The sequence below is a fragment of the Zingiber officinale genome, chromosome 4B, assembly GCF_018446385.1.
Source record: "Zingiber officinale cultivar Zhangliang chromosome 4B, Zo_v1.1, whole genome shotgun sequence".
Taxonomy (NCBI): domain Eukaryota; kingdom Viridiplantae; phylum Streptophyta; class Magnoliopsida; order Zingiberales; family Zingiberaceae; genus Zingiber; species Zingiber officinale.
The window spans coordinates 21,098,890-21,120,199 of record NC_055993.1 but is presented as its reverse complement, the minus strand read 5'-3'; the positions used below and the strand labels follow the sequence as shown (position 1 = coordinate 21,120,199).

Here is a 21,310-nt window from a genome sequence, read left to right as displayed (position 1 = left end):
TCTAAGGCTCCATCATTGGTCTTTCAACAAATAGAACCATTGCAAAATAACTTAAACGCTAGAATTTAGTAACTATTATTCTAGACTCATCTCGTATCCCATCAATTCAAATATTTCTCAACAACCAAAACTGATCACAATACATCACATTATCGCCATAAATTGGATGCACAAGCACAAACCAACATTGTACCAAAAAACCAACTCAAAGTATCCACATAGTTAGTAAATTAATGCGTGGAAATTAAGATCCAATTTATTGATTCTAAATTGCAGTCTCTTGAATAAACATCTACAAGAAACAACCTCTCAATGTTGGCATCCAGTAATCAGGTCTAATACTCTCTCTATGCACTTGAGGAATGGAAGAAACAGGAACCAAGCAAAGACCTTTACTCCTCAAATCATATTTTGCCTCTGCTTTCTCCTTCCTCTCAGTTTCTCCCCATGAATTGCGTTCCTGAAATAAATGAACCAATACCATAAGCAAAATTCATGTTGAACAAATTATCTCCTTATTTTATGTTTATTTTTATTTTTATTTATTTTGAAGAAGTGAGAATGATCTCTTCAATACATACCTTGCTGACAGTAGATTTCAGATATGGGTCACTAAGCAACTGCATGGAAAAAAGCATGGGTACACGATAAGTTGCATGCAGTTCAATACCTAAAGCAATCAGCATAAATAGATAAAGAAGTTGATGCTGTTACCTGTACTTGCTTTTGTAAAATTGTGATACAATTTATGGTTTCCATCAGCACAGATGCTTGATCAGTCTTAGAAATTCAAGAGAAAAAAAATGAACAACTAATTCATTTAATCTTAATTCTTATTAAGAAGAATTGAGATAAATTACCTTTCCAAATGGCGACACAAGTTGTTGGAGAGCACTTATCTTTTCTGCCATTTTCGCCTTGGGCACTAGCAACTGTACTCATCAGGATAAAAAAAACTGTATATATATTACTTTTTTGTTCTGGTAAAAAAGATGAAGTTTTATGAACATTAACTTTGCCAAACCTTGTTAGATGATATCATCTGGCTATCATTCTTGGTCTTCTTGAAGTGCATCTCTGAGCTGTCTTCATATCTTTTCCTCTTCCCTTGGTTTGTTCCAGCACACCTTCCATTTCCTCTCATCTACATGCAATAAGTATTTTAGATTTTGTGTTTATTCTTGTTATCATCAACTTTAAGAAACCGGAAACAGATAGCAGTCCGGATGCAAGTTCAACACCAAAAAATTACATGCTTTCTTTACAACCGGTTTAACTTGTAGATCATGTAAAGAGAATAAAGGGGACTTACAGATAAATTCTGATATCCTTGCTTAGTTTCAGCACCCAAATCTGAGCCTTTCAAAAAAGGCTCTGAAGTTCTCAACTCCATCGCATCTAGCTTGTTCAGGCATCCACCAAATGACATTTGATCCGACAAATTTCTTTGGCTGAAGCAGGGATGATCCAACACCGATTCACTACAACAAAAATGTTTATTGTACGCATTAATTTTTCACAAAAATAACTGTCAGACATATAAGCAAATACCTTGTAGTGCTTTCTCCTAGAAGCAGATTGCTAGGAAACAATTGTGAAACTGGATAATTGAGCTTATGTTTGACATGAGAAGTATCAGATTGCATGTAACTATTAGTCATGGAAGGAGCTAAATGATGTTCTTGGATATGATTGCTAATGTTGTTATTCTTATAGCTGTTGAGTTGTATCTCCAAGAAGTTGAACTGTGAGGAAGGATGCATCAAGGTATGGCATGTAGTAGGCTCAAATTGATCAGCTGAGAACTTTTTGGAGCTCAGTACTTCCATGAAGCTTTCTGCATCATCTTGGCTATTGGGTGCCTCTCCATTTCTGAAATTCATCAATATCCAAATGAATATTCAAGCAAATATGGGATCGGAATGGAAGAATTTTGGGCAACTAATAAGTAATGGGTTACACCTTCAACCTTCAAGTTTTCTAAAGGAAACGCAAAGCATCGCTAGCTTATGTTCTGAATTGAAGGTGCACTTACAGTAGAAGGTGGCTCCACATGTGGTGGTTGTCTTCCGGCTCGTCGCCGGAGCAGGAGTCCAAGCTGAGGACCGTGCAGCGGCTGGCGGTGGGGTTGGAGATGGACGTCTCGTCGTAGGAGGACGACGAGCGGTGGCGGATGGGTGGTGGAGATTGAGGCGGCCACGGGAAGGGGTTTGGGCGCATATTCTCCCACCAATTGGTCGTCGGCGCTCTGGTGGACGGCGAGAGTAAGGGAGCTCCATGAGCCATAATAATATTAGCGTGCATGGGCAAAGCAATACTACTCTAAGGCTTCTGAGCATTTCCTCCTGGCATAGATCGGCATTTGTTGAGGCTTCATTTCATGGTTAATAAGGGACGACCAGCAATGCCTACATCTGTATGACGCCATTGAGCACTCAAAAAATTTGGTTATGAAAAATTTGATTTATGTGTGGGCGTCAAGAATGAATGTTTAAGGGAGGAAAGGTTGGAAATATTAAAGAAAAATAAGATAGAGAAGAAACTTTTGTGTGTGCGAGATGACTCGGAGATTAGGTGATTAATTAATCAGTAAGGTTTACAAATCAGACATTGCATTGGCCATGCACACAGTCGGGTGCAAACGTAGGATTATTTTGTGCATTGCAGACCAAAGGGACAACAATATGCCTGACAATAATATAGATTGCCAATTTGCAGGCCAGCGATCTTGATAATAACAGAGATGAATCCAACCTTTGTACGTAGCAGCAATGAACCCCAGCAATATGTTGGTGATCTCAGTGTCAAGAGAGGATCGAGGGTGGACATCAAGTCATTGATGCATGTAACCCAACCAACAAACCATGAAGAAGGCATCACCAAAGGGTGAGAAGAGGGATGCATTAGCATAAACTTTCGCAGAGCCACTCCACATTGGAATTCATCTAGACAATGTGGCAGGAAATCTTTAATTTGGGATGTTATAAGATGGTCCTTTCAAGCATATAAGGACCCTGTAAAGATGGTTTGTAAGTATTCAAGTTTGGTATTATTTGACAAATATTTCAACATCCGATGGCAAAAAGTTAACGCAATTCAATATCTGTAATAGCAATATTGAGTGAGTGTTTAAGTTTTTGATCCAACACTAGTATCCATGGAGTTGAAGAAGTCATCGGAAGCCCTAGAACCATGGTACAGCAGAAGAGCACATTCTTAATTTTTCAGACATCTAAGAACAAAATCCCAACTTTAGTGAATTAACGAATGAATTTCTTTTAATGAGCGGCTTACCTAAAAATGTTGGGCTGATGAGTCATCCGCTACAAGCATTTTCCGATTTATCTTAGTAGTTGATGAGAAACTTTTGTGGAGTTGAACTGGTCACCTCCCAGTGAAAAGAAGAAGAAATCATTGGAATTCAAAATAAGAAAACGTTGTAATTTGACCAAATGGTATAAAGCCCATTTCTTAATTGGTTCAAATGTTAAGAGGAGATTATTGAAATTTTCAATGCCCAAGTGATCCGGTGCAACTATAAATTTTGAGAATTGGATGAAGGGTTTAAGTTATGTCTTATTTTATGTTTAATTTTTGTGTCTAAGTGTGCAAAGTTTTTAGATATGCACTCATGTAGAATTTGATGGCTCATGGTCCCACTACAACAAAAACATTAAAAGACAACGGTTAAAAATCGTTGTCGTAGGCCCTTTAAAACAGTTGTAATTGACAGTGTTGTTAAAAGTGAAGGCTACGACAACAGTTTTAAACCGTTGTCTTTGAATGAAAAGACAACAGGTTTGCAACGGTTTTAAACCGTTGTCTTTGAATGAAAAGACAATGGTTTAAAACCGTTGTTGTTTAGAGCATTTTTTATTAACACTGCTAGTTTACAACCGTTTTTGGGGCTACGACAACAGTTTTTAACTGTTGTTTTTGAGGGTGATAGACAACAACAACAGTTTTAAATCATTATCTTTTAAATTATTATCTTTTAATACCAATATATCATATTTCAATATAAATATATAATAAAGAATCATAATCACAAAAGAAAGAATATTTCTCATATCAATGTCATTCAAAATGTTACTTATACAAGAATTATATTACAATCACAAAAGAAGAAACATGTCTAATATTCAAATAAAATTTATCCTAATACAAATAAACTTCATTTACAACTAATGAACAATTGTCAAAAGACTAGAAACTTGTGATGGTGGTTCATGCCATGTAAGATTGCAAATAATTATTGTCAACTCAAGCCCCATCAAAATCTTCAACTTGTAGAATTTCATTGGACTCCTCTTTCTCACTTTCTGATTCTTCCATGTCAACCTTTTCCAACATTCTGGATTTTTGTGAAGCAAAGTATGTGAGCAAAGCACCAAAAATAAAAGGGAAGAATATAATACCTGTAGAAGACGTAAAACATGGTTGATAGCTTAAATTTGGAGAAATGTAGTTGCTACAACCACAATAACATATTTGATAAATCATATACTCTTCAAGTACCCCATTCATATCGACAAATAAAACCACAACATAAAAGCTTACATGTAGAGGTGGTGGTGTTTTGGCATAATAACATGTTGGACTGCAGTACTCAAGCTCCCCCTTGGCAGGCTCATCAAACCATGGAGAACCAAATGTTTTATAAAGACTATCTGGCGAGCTCAATCTCAGTCCTACTGTTGTTAAATCAATTCCCAATGAAAGAGATGTTAGATCTAGATCATTCGTATTAATAACACTCAATAATCCAAGCATGCCAAATGGACCAGGCGATAATTGTTACCTGAGTGGACTTTACATTTTAATCTCTATATGACTGACAAACATCAGACATCTGCTGTAGTCGAAGTTGAGAAAGACTTTGTGGTTGTTGATATTGCTAAATCAGTTGCTCATACATACTCATACCAGAGGCTCGTGTAGGAGAGTTCAACTGTCTCAACCCAATACTAGGATCTCCACTGTTTTGAATCTGTATAAAGTTGAGGGCAAAACCATTTAATCCATAGCATTAATAGAGATTAAACTATCTAAAGAATTGTAGCCGGCCAGGGCAAGGTACCTATGAATGATAATTACCATGAGAAGGAAAGAAATCAGAGCCATGTGAACATAGGTCTTGAGTGTTTCCAGTGGCAAAAGGCAGTTCACCACTATGAGTTGTGGTAGTATGAAGTTGCTGTTGTTGAAGGCTAGATTGAAAAGTTCCTCCTAAGCTAAATCCGCCAGATTGTGCCATCGGGTTGATATCAAACTACCAAATGAATGAAGAAACATGATCAACATAGATAAGCCAATTCCAAAAGTTCACCACAGTTCAACTAATGCATTTAATTAATTATGAAAAAAATAGATAAAGAAATATAGATTGTTGAGTGAATATTACTTGTAATTGTCAAATCCTGGACAACATTTCATGTTACTTGGAACGTTGGTGGCACGCTAGGAAACTTTGTCAATAGAACCTGCAAAAGATAAACATATATTAGAAGATAAAAATATCCAAAACAAGGTCATTATCCCCTCAACTAGTTAGGTGTCATCTTTGCAAGGCTTGCCACTTATCCCAATGATTTTAAATTCTTGATTTGTATGAGTTGTCTTCACTCTTGAATTTTCAAAGCTCTTCTAGCCTAGCAACAACAAATAGTGAAAAAATAATCTTAGTAGACACAATATGAAGAATGAAACAAGTAAGCTAAAACAAGTTGCCTCAATAGGTATATTATATATAGGCATTCAATAACCTAGAAAATAAAAATAAAGAACAAATTCTTAATCACCTTGTTCCAGTCCAGTTGGTATGCATCCTTGACATTTCACTCGTGAGTGTATCATTACTATTCATATTAGTTGTAACTTGTAAGAAGGATTGCATAGATTTACAAATGACATTTAACAGAATATTTAATACCATAAGTTTTAGTGCATCAATGCTACCTCTAACAACACTATTAGTAAAAACAACGTAATAACTGGTGTAACTACTCAAATAATAGAAATAAAAAACTAGTAGATAAATATTCATTAAGTACATGAGCCTACTCCATGGACCAAATTTATCAATATTGTACCAAAAAGTAATGTCAAACAACACAATGATTGAGATCTAGGATTAATATTGACTTATGAACTAGAAAGCTTACAAGGAAGAAGTCTTGGGACTCATAAAAGATTTGGAGAATTTGCTCACGCTTCTCCTCCAAAGAAAGTCCTCTTTTCTTTGACTAGAAAAATATATACAACAAAAAGTACACTAATACGTCTTTTACAAGGAAAGCAACTGTTCAGTCAAATTTGAAGAATGAAAGCAAATGCAACTTCATAGACAATTAGATAGTTAAGAATAGTTGTTACTACAAAACTAAGGACTCACCACTTTGCCTACTACAGGGCATTAGCACAGAGTCATCATTTCTCATACTAAATTTAGTATACCTCAGTCAAAGCTAGTGCCCATTTTGCTCGTGGTAGGTTCATTCCCTGAGGACAACTTTAGTTTTTCAAAGACTAATTTCTCTGCGATAGAGCTCAGAAAGCTTCTGTTGCTGGACAAGAATCTCATCAACAAGAGGAAAATTTTGCCTTGGCAAATGCTAATGTTAATTGCAACAATTTATGAAAAGGCACTGCAATAGTCAGATGTGAGGATGATACCATTCCTCTACCAAGTAATTCCAAAGGCCAAAATAGATGACAGTTTAATGCTCGAACCGTCGAACAGGTAACATAAATTCTAAGACGACAAATGTCTATTGGATTATAAAATGACTAACAAGACAAGAAAAGAATGAAAATTTCACAAGATACGATGCCATCTTATCCCTAACACTTCTCCAATTGCATAATTATAAAAGATCAATAGTTGCAAACGTATGAGGAACTAAAATGTAAACATGAAAAACTCTCAAACAGACCAAAAAATCTCAACGCCTAGTAGTACGGACTTAAGAACACTGGAATTAGAGCCACTCTAATGTCCATATTTATCTTACTAGACACTTGACATTGTCAATATCAAGCCATTCGACGGACATAAACTCAAAGGTGATGCAACTCCAGTAGACAAATAGTATTTGAAAATAATCTATCACCAGCCCACATGCCATATTGTTCTTTCACAGCATCCTTTACCTGGTCGTCCTTGTCCTAAAGTTGGTAAAATTCACTGCAATTTTTATTTGTAGACCGTTAGATGATAATAGGTGCAGGAAAATTATAGTTTCAGACATTTAAATTACTAGGATTATGACAGAAATAGTGGAGCATAAATAAACACCTGAGCATCTTCACCAGCTCCACCCTTTGCATGATCATCTGCTATGGCCAATCAAAACAGCAATCACAAAGCAAGAAAAGACATTATTCTTCATTAGCTCAAGCATAAGAGAAGGAATTGTTTTGTTTTAGCAAACGACAATTATATTACACATAAGGGTTGAGAGTTGAGCGGCCTAGAATGAACTGAAATTTCATGGGTTCCTAGATTGTATAAGAAAGCAGGCATCATACATAAGTCATCTTTTATTGTTTCCTAAGGTAAAGATTAGGTTCAACCTCTCGACTAAGTCACTATTAAATTATTGACATGAAAAAGTCAAAGAAAACAGTATTGTCCAACTCATAGAACAGTGTGCTATAAGGCTGACCATGTTTGTTATATTGAACCACTAGAAAATTTTCAAATTGAACCAAACCAAAATAATTTGAAAATTTTCAGACTAATCTAATGAGCCTCCAAACCATACCCAAATGAAGTTGAAATTTCTCTATTTTCAAACCCATATTGAAACTTTGTAGTCAACATTCACACAGAAGGTGATAGCTGCAGCACAACATCCGCTTGAAGGCTTAGGGCTTGTGATGTGATCTTAAATTCTCACCTCTTTCTGCCGACAGTAATCAAGGTTAGTCCAGCAGCTCTCGTCCTTGACCCGATCCGCTGGCCATCCAGGACTAGGGACGATGGCAGAGATCAACGATGTGACGACCACCCAGCGCACTCCGCTCTCCTTGGCCGCGCGGAGAAGTTGAGAGTCCCCGTCACCGCTGGATCTAGTAATTCCCTCTGATCAGAAAGGAAACGAGGTTAGAATAGGGAGGAGGAGATCTGGAAGGGGAAATACGGACCTGGGGATCCTGGACGCGAGTGATGATGCAAGGCGAGGTGAGGTGGAACACCCCGGAGACGCCGCGGATGGTTGCGAGGATGGAGTCCGGATCAAGGAGGTCGATCTGGAAGAGGTGAAGGCGATTGGAGGTGCTAGGTAGGGATCGTAGGTGCGCCGTCTCGGCCTCGTCTCCTGTAGAAGTTTAGGTAAAGAGAAAGTGGAAGAGGAGGGGGAGGCGGAGAAGAGAGGAGGAGGAGAAGAGAGGGGGGAGGCGGAGAAGAGAGGAGGAGGAGGAGGAGGAGGAGGAGCACCTCCGCCTCCACCTCCGCCTCCACCCAGCAATCTGCACAAGCAGCAGCAACCACCCACGCTCCTGAGAAAGATCGTATGAGGTGAGAGGTTTAGGGTTCGGGTAGTCTAAGGGGGAAAACAGGGCGCTAAAAAATTTTCAGAGAGAGGGAAGCAAATCACTGCTACAACAAAAACGACGAAGCGGGAAAAAACGTACGGCGAAAGAATAAAGTCAAAGACAATGGTTTATTAAAATTGTTGTCTTTGACCCCTAAAAACACGCTTAAAGACAACAGTTTTAGAAAACTGTTATAAAAGGTGTTGTTGATTTTACAAAAAGTCGTTCAACGATAACGATTTTTACAAAAATCGTTGTCTTTTATTTTTTTCGGGCGCTCAAAGACAACGGTTTTGTCAAAAACCGTTGTCTTTTACCAAATTAACAATATTTCCTTTTAAAATCATTGTCTTTATGGTGTTGTCTTTTAACAATTTTGTTGTAGATGTTAAATTGGAGAAGATAGGTATGGTACACCCGAGGAAGTGTAGAACAAAGAGCATCACAAGTGGATTAAGAGGATGACATAAGAAAGGAATTTGAGGGCTCAGTACATTTGATAGATAAAAAATTTGGCATAAGAATGTCGGAGAAGCACCATGTAAACGAAATGAAAAGGATGACACATGAAAAAAAATTAGAAGATTCAATGCTTCCAAGGGACAAAAAAGTTAATGAGAGAACGTCTCGTATGAGAGTTCAATTATTGATAAGCTTAGAGCTGAAAGAAATTACACTCAAGCGGGATAGAACTCAATCTAAGGTCAGACTCAAATTATCAATCGACTAATTAGTCCATTGAGGGTTAGTTGATTAGAGCAGTTGACTAAGAAACTTACTATCTATTTGCTTCAAATGGTGCAATTGGTTGATAACCTATGATCAGTCCGCTGATGGTTTGGGTGTTATTCAAGAAATTGCAAGAGTCAGTCGTAAGTTGATGACCAATCGATTTATGACTCCTAGATGAAGTAATCGTTACAAGAATCAATAGCGAGGTCAAGAATGATCGTATCAAATGACTGATAATGATGTTTCAGTTAATTAATATTTGTCACGTCAACAAAACCATGCTAAGAAATCGCTATGTGGAGGAGGCTTTAAAAGAGGGTTCAAAGGCTATGAAGACAACAACAACAACAAAGTGATTGATTCATTGTTTTGACTGTTAACTTTGTTGAGCCTTTTTTCTAAACCCAAAAACTTTGTTGTGTGCCTCCAGAGATTTCCTTGACAATTCTATGTGAGGTTTTTCCACATCTGACATTTTATTGGAGAGGAAAAATATAGAGGATTGTAGGAGTGACCCACCTAGAAATCATAGGTGCTGAATTAAGAGCCTGGGAGTTGTCACTTGTGGTATGTTATTGTCTTATTTCTATTATTTCCACTATTAATGTGTTTTTGTGACCTTGTTGAGATGACAACAACAACAAGATAACCTTTATTTATAGGCACACTATTTACTCTACCCCTCTAATGTTCCCGTTCACCTCATGATCATTGTTTGAACCAACAACTTGTATCAAAGTAAAGACCACCAAGGACTAATCACCAATTGAGTAATCAAATTTGTGGGAGGTTAAGGAAATCCATAACACCATCACCAAAACAAGCATATTCCCGTCAAAATTTAAGAGATAATTCTCTATATGAAAAAAAAAGAATAGAGGTATTTTTTTAAAAATAAATTTTAAAATTATGCTTATTATAAAACATGCATGCTTTTGCGATGCCTAAAGACATGAATGAAGAAAAATTAATTAGAAGAACATCGATGAACGAGAAGCAAAGGGATGGGCTCACAACAAACAATAAGGCAAAGTAGTATTTATTAAATTTCCTTCCTATGTAGGAAATTAACATGATAGAAGCATATCAATCTTCAAAAAAATTATTAGAAAAATTGATAGAACTTCACAAAGTCAAACAAGATTATAGTGGCTAAACTTCATGTAGAACTCAAGGAGTTAATCATAGGTTTGGATAGCCTTAATGAGACAATATATATATAATCCAGATACATTGAGGAGTGTAGTAATTATCTGGCCAAGAACACCTCGATGGATTTCCATGGTCAATTCATTTTATATTTCAAAAGATTTTGAGATAAGTAATTGATACGGGATTGATCCAAGAAGACCTCTCAAATTTTAAAGGGTGATAACTTTTAACTTAGGTATCGGAACGAGACATTGTTTGACTTGAAATAAAGTTAGTTTAGAGATCTAGATTTATTATAGGGTAGAATCTCTAACTGCCAACTTTCGGATCCTAAAAATATCATTTAGGAAATTTTTGAAGATTTCAAGCATCAATTTTACTATTTTTGATCATTTTTATTTTTTTATTTAAGATATTTTTGACAATTTTGCCTATATAAGTGACTATTTAGTTATTTAAAATATTATCCTCTATTATTAAATATTTTTTTTGATAAAATCTAAAGAACTACGAATTTCTCTTTGTTTTCTTCAATTTCTTTTCTTGTTCTCTCCACAAATCCACCTTTTCAGTCCACAAAATAATTGCTATCTAGTTCGATGTAAGTAATTTATAAGATTTTTCTCAGCTGTGGAATTATATGAATATAGAATTATAGGACTAACAAATAGAGAAGAAATTTATGGGAGAGATAACCTAGCCTTGTGTTGTGTACAAACCACAAGTGTCACGCTCCAAGGGTATGCTTGTCCGTTAAACTAGATGGTACTCTCTAGTGACAATATAACAAATAACTGATATCAAGCTAATAAAAGTCAACACCAACATTGATGCAATATAAAATCACGGCTCATAACAACTAGAGTGTATATGTGAACATACTCTTGAACAAGGTAAAAATCATACTATTCTAACAAACTCAAACTGATACAGAAAGAAAACTGTAAACACAAATAATGGAAAAATAAACCAAACAACTCAATAGAAATCCAAACTCAAGTGGAACCGACAATTAGGACCACTAAGCGGCACAACACATCCTCTATTTGCTAACCTAAAATTTAAAGAAAAAGTTAGGGGTAGTGAGTACAATAGTTCAGTGGGTATAAGGAGATAGTACATGATACTATATATAAGGAGATCAAAGGAAAATGTCTAAGATAAAATGTTTATTACAAAAGTAAAAGCACCTTATAATCATCTCTAACCAAAAACATAACCTACATGACATCCACTAACATGCTCAACCGGGTATAATCAATAAATCGGGAGTACATACGGTTTTTGACAAAATCGTTGTCTTTGATGCAATAGTTACCCCAAAAGATAATTTTAACAATAGTTGGGACAACGGTGAAATGAACTATTGTCAATGAGAATATTTACAATGCTTGTAACAACAGTGCATAAACCGTTGTCATTGTGATAATAAGACAATGATTATAAACCATTGTCAATGAAATTACAAGCGTTGTATTTTCCGGCCACAAAACTTGCGCTATAAATTAGGACACATGTCCGACTTTAATTAGTAATCACAAAACAAAAATGAAAATTTTTACCCTACATATAAAAGAAAAGACCCAAAATCACAAGTCACACACTTCTTCGTTTCGCTTTGAGGCCCCTCTAGGTTTCCCTTCCTGTTGTCGTCGAAGGCGAAGATGAAGACGAGAAACGCCAACACATAATTTCTTCCTCCTTTTGGATCTTCATTTGTTACTCCTTCTTTTGGATCTTCATCTATTACTCCTCCTTTTGGATCTTCATCTATTACTCATCCTCTTCCTCCTCCTCAGTAATCACACTGCAAGGCCATGGATTTGGAAGACAAGCTTGCGTTGCCTGGCAGCGACCACGCGAAGAAGAAGAAGGGTGTACTTCGAGAGCTGGTTTGGGTGCTCGACATCGGCTCGCCCTGTCACGCCCCAGAGGAGTCCCTGTCCGAGAAAATTTCGGTAGCATCTCCCCTGTACGGTGGACAATCTGAAACTTTTCTACATCTCACAAATACCTCAGCCACAGGCGGCTGGAATAACAACAACAAATAAAATCAATCACCACGCAGTTTATATATATATATTCAGCCTCTGGCTGTCACAACCACGCAGTTAATAAAATAAACAACATAATAATACTCTGACTCGAAATCAACCCTACTCAACTACACTCGTAAAGCCCAAATCCGATTTTCTTACCTCTCCTGCCGTCCAGGCAGGCATGTAGTAGAGTAAATCCAAATCATACTAAAAGTCCATCCAACGGAAAGATTTCCTTACAATATCCATATGTAAGTCCAAAACAAAACTAAAACAAAGTCTGATAGCGAAAAGCTAGAATGAAACAACAACTAAAAAAAATCCAGCAGAGGAGTAGCACTACGTGCTGAGGGGACTAGCGACTGGAACTCCCTCCTGACAGCATCAACCTGAAAATAACAACAATGGAGGCGGGGTGAGTCCAACACTCAGCAGGTACAATTGATATGCAAAGTAAAGAAACAACACCTAGCACTAATCATGCGTACAGTCTCCTGATAAGAAAGATAAGAATGCATCTGAAATAAACAGGAGAATACTGTACTAACCAGGTCCTGAGTATAAGGTCAAACAGTCCGAGGGATAAGGAAATCCTGTATGCATGTCAAACATAGGTATCTAAACAATATGCAGCATATAAATGCAGCAAACACAAACACAAGCAATAAATGCATCATGCATATGATGCCAATGATGCGTCCTGGTCACCCCTGACGCCAGTCAACCATCTCACACAAAAGTGAGGCCGAGTGGGTAGGGCTGTGACAACCGTGCACTCTGTCGTCACTACTCCTGATGAGTGACCGAGTGGACGGGATGCTGTCGGAGTACACCTATCCTCCTACCCCAAATCATAGATGGGGGAGCACAATGCTCTCAACTCCCGGTACACGATAACGGGGAGGAATCCCTGCCGGATAACACGTTGTGTCACACTACCCATGAGCGGACCAACGGTGCCTAACAGAGTCCCTGCTGCAACACACTCTGCCTGAATCGACCACTAACCCATGAGTGGTGGTGTGTGCAGATCCATGTAACTGGCGATGTGCTCAACAATAATGGAGCGGACTATCGCACAGCATGCAATCATGCAAATGATGCATGGCAATAACCATATAAACATCCTGACCTAATCCATATATATAGAAAAGTGCACCCTAGTTCAACGAATCATATCGAATCAAAGGTACACAGAAGGTATAAAAACCTAGGTCCTGAACATGGTGAAGCATGGTATATCACTACTCCTATAAGCATGTATAGACAGGTAAAGTATACATGGGATGCAAAACAAATCAATCAATCAAACATGTATCAAGATTTGGGTAGTGATTAACCGAAACAGATAAGAAACACAATTGATGCAATATGTTAATTTCATTACTAAGCATATCAAGACAAAAAGTCAAAAGTACCCGCCTCCGATAAAATAGAAAGGTCCAGTCCGACTCCGAGATACTCGTCTCGCGTCACAGTCCTGTGTCAAACCATAAATCTTTTTATTTAGCTACACTTCTCATAAATAGCTAAATACAATCTCTAAATCCTAAAATTAGAGTAAAACCCTAATCAAATATAACTCAAGTTAACTAGAGTTAGTTTCCTTAACCTTAACCATCCTACTATTCGGGTTCAATTGAAACCTACACACGATTCCAAATTAACATATAATGCCAACACAACTAGCAAACATCTACAACAAAGTCCAAAACCCTAAATCTTACCTTAAACTCACAGCCAGATAGTTCCTACCGGAGAAGGGTTGTTTTGCTGCTGTAAACAAAAACAAGCAAACCTCACAATTGTTACGCAAAGCTTACAACCTTATAAAAACTTCCACTGACAGCTACCTAGAATCACCAAATCCTTACCTTGTTGCTGCTAGATCAAGACTTGTGGCTGAATTGGGTTGTCCGCCACTAGAAGATGACTGCCTGTTGCTTCCTCTGCCGAGACTTCACTGTAGGAGGTGGCTGAAGAAAGACACAACAGTGGAATTAGGGCACGGACGAACACACCAAGGCTAGGGTTGCTGCTCCCAACTAAAAACCTTCTCAAACCTCTGAATTCCAGCGATCTAGGGCACAGCACAGTGGAGGAGGCCGACACAAAGGAGATCGGCAAAGGCTCAACTGCTAGGGCTGAGGAAAGCTTCGGCCTCTGTGGTCGGCGTCGGCTCTATGGTTGGCATCGGCTCTGTGGTGGCGGCAGAGGAGAGGAGAAGAGAAGAACTGCCTCGAGCAGTTAGGGCAGGGGGAGACAGCGTCGGGAAGGAGAAGGCCGGCGTCGCTGGCGTCGGGGCAGAAGCTAAGGCACCGGCGTTTGAGGTCGTCGGCTGAGGTGGCGATCGACTTTCATCGAGAAGAGGAGAAGATAAAGGGGAGGAACCGCCGTGGCCGGCGGTTAGGGAACCGAAGGAGAAGGTGCGCGGCGTCGGGGAGAAGAAAGAAGGGTGCGGGGACGGCTCGGGTTCGGCGACAAAAGCAAAGGAAAAAGAAATAAGAAAATAAAAGGAAAAATATATATATATATATAATCTTTTCCTCGCTTAAATCGGGTAGCCTAAACAGGCTTTTCCGGACCCCGTTCTTGTTCCCGTTAACTCGTCCATACGAGCTTCGAAAAATTCCGGAAAATTCCCTTATTAATATTCGCCTATTTCCGGTATTTTACATTCTCCCCCACTAATAAAAATTTGGTCCCCAAATTTCAGTATCTACCATCAGCAAGTACTAGTAACAGATATAGAGTATAAATGCTGAACGGTAAATAAATCACATACCTCAAGTGAAAAGATGAGGATATCGAGCTCAGATAGTGTCCTCGAGCTCCCAAGTAGCCTCCTCGTCCGAATGATGCTGCCATCCGACTTCAACCAGCCGGATGGTCTTGTTCCGCAACTGACGCTCCTTCCGGTCGAGAATCCGTACCGAAACCTCCTCATAGGTAATGTCAGGCTGAACTGGAACTGGGATATCTGCCAGCACATGCGTCGGATCGGGTACATATCTCCTCAGCATGGATACATGAAATACATCGTGCACGCCTGACAGGGACGGTGGTAGTGCCAGTCGGTAAGCTACTGCTCCGATCCTCTCCAAGATCTCGAAGGGACCAATGTACCGTGGAGCTAGCTTACCTTTGAGGCTAAATCTCTTCACCCCTTTCGTGGGTGAAACTCGCAGAAATACATGGTCACCAACAGAGAACTCTAATGGTCTGCGTCTCCGATCAGCATAACTCTTCTGGCGATCCTGCGCCTCTGACATCCTCCGTCTGATAGTACGGACCAACTCTGCATCCTGCTGAACTCTATGAGGTCCCAACAACTGGGCCTCTCCAACCTCATCCCAAAGGACGGGTGTCCGACAAGGTCTACCATACAACGCCTCAAACGGTGCCATCTGGATAGCCGAATGGAAGCTGTTGTTGTAGGCAAACTCTACCAACGGCAGATGGTCCTCCCAGCTGCCTCCTAAATCCATAACACATGATCTCAGCAGGTCCTCTAAAGTCTGAATGGTCCGCTCTGACTGTCCATCTGTCTGTGGATGGAAGGCTGTACTGAAACGGAGCTGTGTGCCCAAGGCCTGCTGCAGACTCTGCCAGAAACGAGACGTGAACCGTGGATCTCTATCCGAAATAATACTCAACAGAACACCATGTAGTCTGATAATCTCTCGATAATACAGATCTGCCAATCGATCCAGGGGATCAGTCCTCCGGATCGCTAAGAAGTGCGCGGATTTGGTTAATCGATCAACGATTACCCAAATCGCGTCATGGCCTCGTCGTGTCCTTGGCAAACCCACCACAAAGTCCATGGTAATATGATCCCACTTCCACTCAGGAATAGGAATCCGCTGAAGTAACCCTGCAGGTCTCTGGTGTTCAACCTTCACCTGCTGACAAACAAGACATCTAGCTACGAAATCCGCGATGTCTTTCTTCATGCCGTTCCACCAGTAGGAACGCCTCAAGTCTTGATACATACGGGTTCCGCCTGGATGGATCGCAAATCGAGAACGGTGTGCCTCCTGTAATAGCTCCTGTAAGACCGGATGAGACTGAGGTACGCATAATCTGCCTCGGAAGAATATAATACCCTCCTTGTCTCGTATAAACTCGGTCTGCTGCCCGGAAGCTATCTGACTGCTAATAAACTGCAAATGCTGATCACTGGCCTGTGCCTCTCGGATCCTCGTCCTGATCGACGACTGAGCAACCATGGTAACAAGAATACCCTGCTCTGTCGGTCCCTGCTCCTCAAGATCTAACTCCGAGAAACTCTGAATCAAATTCGTAACCGAAATCCGGGGGCAAGCTAAAGTCCCTCTGGACTTCCTGCTGAGTGCATCTGCAACCACATTAGCTTTTCCCGGGTGGTAGCTAATGGTACAATCGTAGTCCTTCAGGAACTCCATCCATCTCCTCTGTCGAAGATTAAGCTCCTTCTGAGTGAAAATATATTTGAGACTCTTATGATCAGTGAGAATCTCAAATGTGATACCGTATAAATGATGACGCCAAAGCTTCAGAGCAAAGATGATGGCAGCTAACTCCAGGTCATGAACTGGGTAGTTCTTCTCATGCTCCTTCAACTGACGAGAAGCATAAGAGACTACTCTGTCGTGCTGCATCAAAACAGCGCCCAAACCCTGAAGAGATGCGTCGGTGTAAAGTACAAATCCATCCTCTCCAGAAGGTAAAACCAAAACTGGAGCCGACACTAATCCCGCTTCAGCTCCTGGAAGCTGGTCTCGCAATCCTCGGACCATATGAACTTCACGCCTTTCCGGGTAAGACGTGTCAGTGGCATAGCAATACGCGAGAAGCCCTCGACAAAACGTCGGTAATATCCGGCCAATCCCAGAAAACTGCGGATCTCCTGAACTGACTTCGACTGCTCCCAACCGGTGACAGCCTCGATCTTCTGAGGATCAACTGAAATACCTCTGCTAGAAACCACGTGTCCCAGAAAACCGACTGAGGATAGCCAGAATGCACACTTGCTGAACTTCGCGTACAGCTGATGTCGTCGAAGAATCTCCAAGACTGTGCGAAGATGCTGTGCATGCTCCTCCTCGGAACGAGAGTAGACCAATATGTCATCAATGAAAACGATAACAAACTGATCCAGATACTCCAGAAAGATGCGGTTCATCAAGTCCATAAACACCGCTGGAGCATTGGTAAGCCCAAATGGCATTACCAAAAACTCATAATGACCGTATCTGGTACGGAAAGCTGTCTTCTGGATATCAGAATCTCTGACTCTCAGCTGATGATATCCGGATCGCAGATCAATCTTAGAATACACTGAAGTACCTCTGAGCTGATCAAACAAATCCTCAATCCGTGGTAATGGATATTTATTTCTGACAGTCACTGAATTCAGCTGCCTGTAGTCAATACATAACCTCATGGTGCCGTCTTTCTTCTTGACAAATAGAACTGGAGAACCCCATGGTGAAACACTAGGGCGAATGAATCCTCTGTCTAAAAGCTCCTGGAGTTGAACCTTCAGCTCGTTCAACTCTTTTGGTGCCATACGATACGGAGCTTTCGATGTCGGCGCGGTTCCCGGAATCAGCTCAATAGCGAACTCCACTGGCCTTCTGGGAGGCAAACCTGGCAGCTCCTCTGGAAATACATCTGGGTACTCCCGGACAACAGGAACGTCGGAGAGCTGCGAACTACTACTGTCCTCAGTACTGATCAACGATAACAGAAAACCATGACAACCGTGAGACAGCAGCTTCTGCGCCTGAATCGCCGAAATAATCGAGATGTCGTCGTCTCTGATGCCAGTGAAACTCCACGAGGGTTGGTTCGGAGGCTGGAAGGTGACCACCCTCGTCTGGCAATCAACGGTAGCATGATAAACTGACAGCCAATCCATGCCAAGTATGACATCAAACTCGACCATCTCCAATACTAGAAGATCTACCGTAAGTATCATGTTGCCAAAGTCTAACGGGCAACCTCTGATCTCCTGGGTGACGTCTAAAGTATCACCGGACGGTAGGGAGACAGTCAATCGCCGCAACCTAACAGTAGGTAATCTACCAATCTCTCGCATAAAGGTACGGGATATAAAAGAATGCGAACTACCAGTATCAATCAAAATATCAGCAGTAAATGCATAAATAGAAATCGTACCGCGGAAAACGGATCCGTCGGCCCGCTGAGCATCCTCTCTGGTAATCGCATGAACACGACCAGTCTCTGGCGGAGGAGGAGGTGGTAACACTGCCAGCGGCTGCTGCGGCTGGGCAGAAGCCTGCCACTGAGGCGCTGCTGGACTATGTGCCAGATAAGACTGAGAGGATGGTGACTGATACTGTGCAGCTGGCTGAGACTGAGTCTGATACTGCCCCTGAGTCGGATAATAAGGTCCTGGAGCAAAACTCTGGGGTGCTACAGGAGTACTGATACCACTAAATTGTCACGCCCCAGAGGAGTCCCTGTCCGATAAAATTTCGGTAGCATCTCCCCTGTACGGTGGACAATCTGAAACTTTTCTACATCTCACAAATACCTCAGCCACAGGCGGCAGGAATAACAACAACAAATAAAATCAATCACCACGCAGTTTATATATATATATTCAGCCTCTGGCTGTCACAACCACGCAGTTAATAAAATAAACAACATAATAATACTCTGACTCGAAATCAACCCTACTCAACTACACTCGTAAAGCCCAAATCCGATTTTCTTACCTCTCCTGCCGTCCAGGCAGGCATGTAGTAGAGTAAATCCAAATCATACTAAAAGTCCATCCAACGAAAATATTTCCATACAATATCCATATGTAAGTCCAAAACAAAACTAAAACAAAGTCTGATAGCGAAAAGCTAGAATGAAACAACAACTAAAAAAAATCCAGCAGAGGAGTAGCACTACGTGCTGAGGGGACTAGCGACTGGAACTCCCTCCTGACAGCATCAACCTGAAAATAACAAAAATGGAGGCGGGGTGAGTCCAACACTCAGCAGGTACAATTGATATGCAAAGTAAAGAAATAACACCTAGCACTAATCATGCGTACAGTCTCCTGATAAGAAAGATAAGAATGCATCTGAAATAAACAGGAGAATACTGTACTAACCAGGTCCTGAGTATAAGGTCAAATAGTCCGAGGGATAAGGAAATCTTGTATGCATGTCAAACATAGGTATCCAAACAATATGCAGCATATAAATGCAGCAAACACAAACACAAGCAATAAATGCATCATGCATATGATACCAATGATGCGTCCTGGTCACCCCTGACGCCAGTCGATCATCTCACACACATAGTGAGGCCGAGTGGGTAGGACCCTGCACTCTGTCGTCACTACTCCTGATGAGTGACCGAGTGGACGGGATGCTGTCGGAGTACACCTATCCTCCTACCCCAAATCATAGATGGGGGATCACAATGCTCTCAACTCCCGGTACACGATGACGGGGAGGAATCCCTGCCGGATAACACGTTGTGTCACACTACCCATGAGCGGACCAACGGTGCCTAACAGAGTCCCTGCTGCAACACACTCTGCCTGAATCGACCACTAACCCATGAGTGGTGGTGTGTGCAGATCCATGTAACTGGCGATGTGCTCAACAATAATGGAGCGGACTATCGTACAGCATGCAATCATGCAAATGATGCATGGCAATAACCATATAAACATCCTGACCTAATCCATATATATAGAAAAGTGCACCCTAGTTCAACGAATCATATCGAATCAAAGGTACACAGAAGGTATAAAAACCTAGGTCCTGAACATGGTGAAGCATGGTACATCACTACCCCTATAAGCATGTATAGACAGGTAAAGTATACATGGGATGCAAAACATATCAATCAATCAAACATGTATCAAGATTTGGGTAGTGATTAACCGAAACAGATAAGAAACACAATTGATGTAATATGTTAATTTCATTACTAAGCATATCAAGACAAAAAGTCAAAAGTACCCGCCTCCGATAAAATAGAAAGGTCCAGTCCGACTCCGAGATACTCGTCTCGCGTCACAGTCCTGTGTCAAACCATAAATCTTTTTATTTAGCTACACTTCTCATAAATAGCTAAATACAATCTCTAAATCCTAAAATTAGAGTAAAACCCTAATCAAATATAACTCAAGTTAACTAGAGTTAGTTTCCTTAACCTTAACCATCCTACTATTCGGGTTCAATTGAAACCTACACACGATTCCAAATTAACATATAATGCCAACACAACTAGCAAACATCTACAACAAAGTCCAAAACCCTAAATCTTACCTCAAACTCACAGCCAGATAGTTCCTACCGGAGAAGGGTTGTTTTGCTGCTGTAAACAAAAACAAGCAAACCTCACAATTGTTACGCAAAGCTTACAACCTTATAAAAACTTCCACTGACAGCTACCTAGAATCACCAAATCCTTACCTTGTTGCTGCTAGATCAAGACTTGTGGCTGAATTGGGTTGTCCGCCACTAGAAGATGACTGCCTGTTGCTTCCTCTGCCGAGACTTCACTGTAGGAGGTGGCTGAAGAAAGACACAACAGTGGAATTAGGGCACGGACGAACACACCAAGGCTAGGGTTGCTGCTCCCAACTAAAAACCTTCTCAAACCTCTGAATTCCAGCGATCTAGGGCACAGCACAGTGGAGGAGGCCGACACAAAGGAGATCGGCAAAGGCTCAACTGCTAGGGCTGAGGAAAGCTTCGGCCTCTATGGTCGGCGTCGGCTCTATGGTCGGCGTCGGCTCTGTGGTGGCGGCAGAGGAGAGGAGAAGAGAAGAACTGCCTCGAGCAGTTAGGGCAGGGGGAGACAGCGTCGGGAAGGAGAAGGCCGGC

At 40.6% G+C, this 21,310-nt stretch overlaps 1 protein-coding gene across 1 annotated transcript; it reads right to left on the bottom strand.

Annotated features, from left to right (window-relative positions):
* Positions 1-207: 207 nt before the first annotated feature.
* On the bottom strand, positions 208-2,354 carry LOC121977447 (transcription factor bHLH111-like). The gene is made up of 8 exons (XM_042530018.1): positions 2,036-2,354; positions 1,552-1,872; positions 1,313-1,481; positions 1,025-1,144; positions 861-932; positions 715-780; positions 582-620; positions 208-460 (listed from the first exon to the last, which is right to left on the bottom strand). Exons 1-8 carry the CDS (start codon positions 2,302-2,304, stop codon positions 293-295), a joined length of 1,224 nt encoding a protein of 407 aa, XP_042385952.1. The 5' UTR covers positions 2,305-2,354; the 3' UTR covers positions 208-292.
* Between the last annotated feature and the right edge of the window lie 18,956 nt (positions 2,355-21,310).

What these genes read in the sequence shown, in the direction of transcription:
- LOC121977447 (XM_042530018.1), bottom strand. Translation starts at nt 2,304, where the DNA reads ATGCACGCTAATATTATTATGGCTCATGGAGCTCCCTTACTCTCGCCG. An exon ending in ATGTGGAGCCACCTTCTACT is followed by an intron (nt 1,873 to 2,035) that starts GTAAGTGCACCT and finishes GATGAATTTCAG; the next exon opens with AAATGGAGAGGCACCCAATA. An exon ending in CTAGGAGAAAGCACTACAAG is followed by an intron (nt 1,482 to 1,551) that starts GTATTTGCTTAT and finishes TTTTTGTTGTAG; the next exon opens with TGAATCGGTGTTGGATCATC.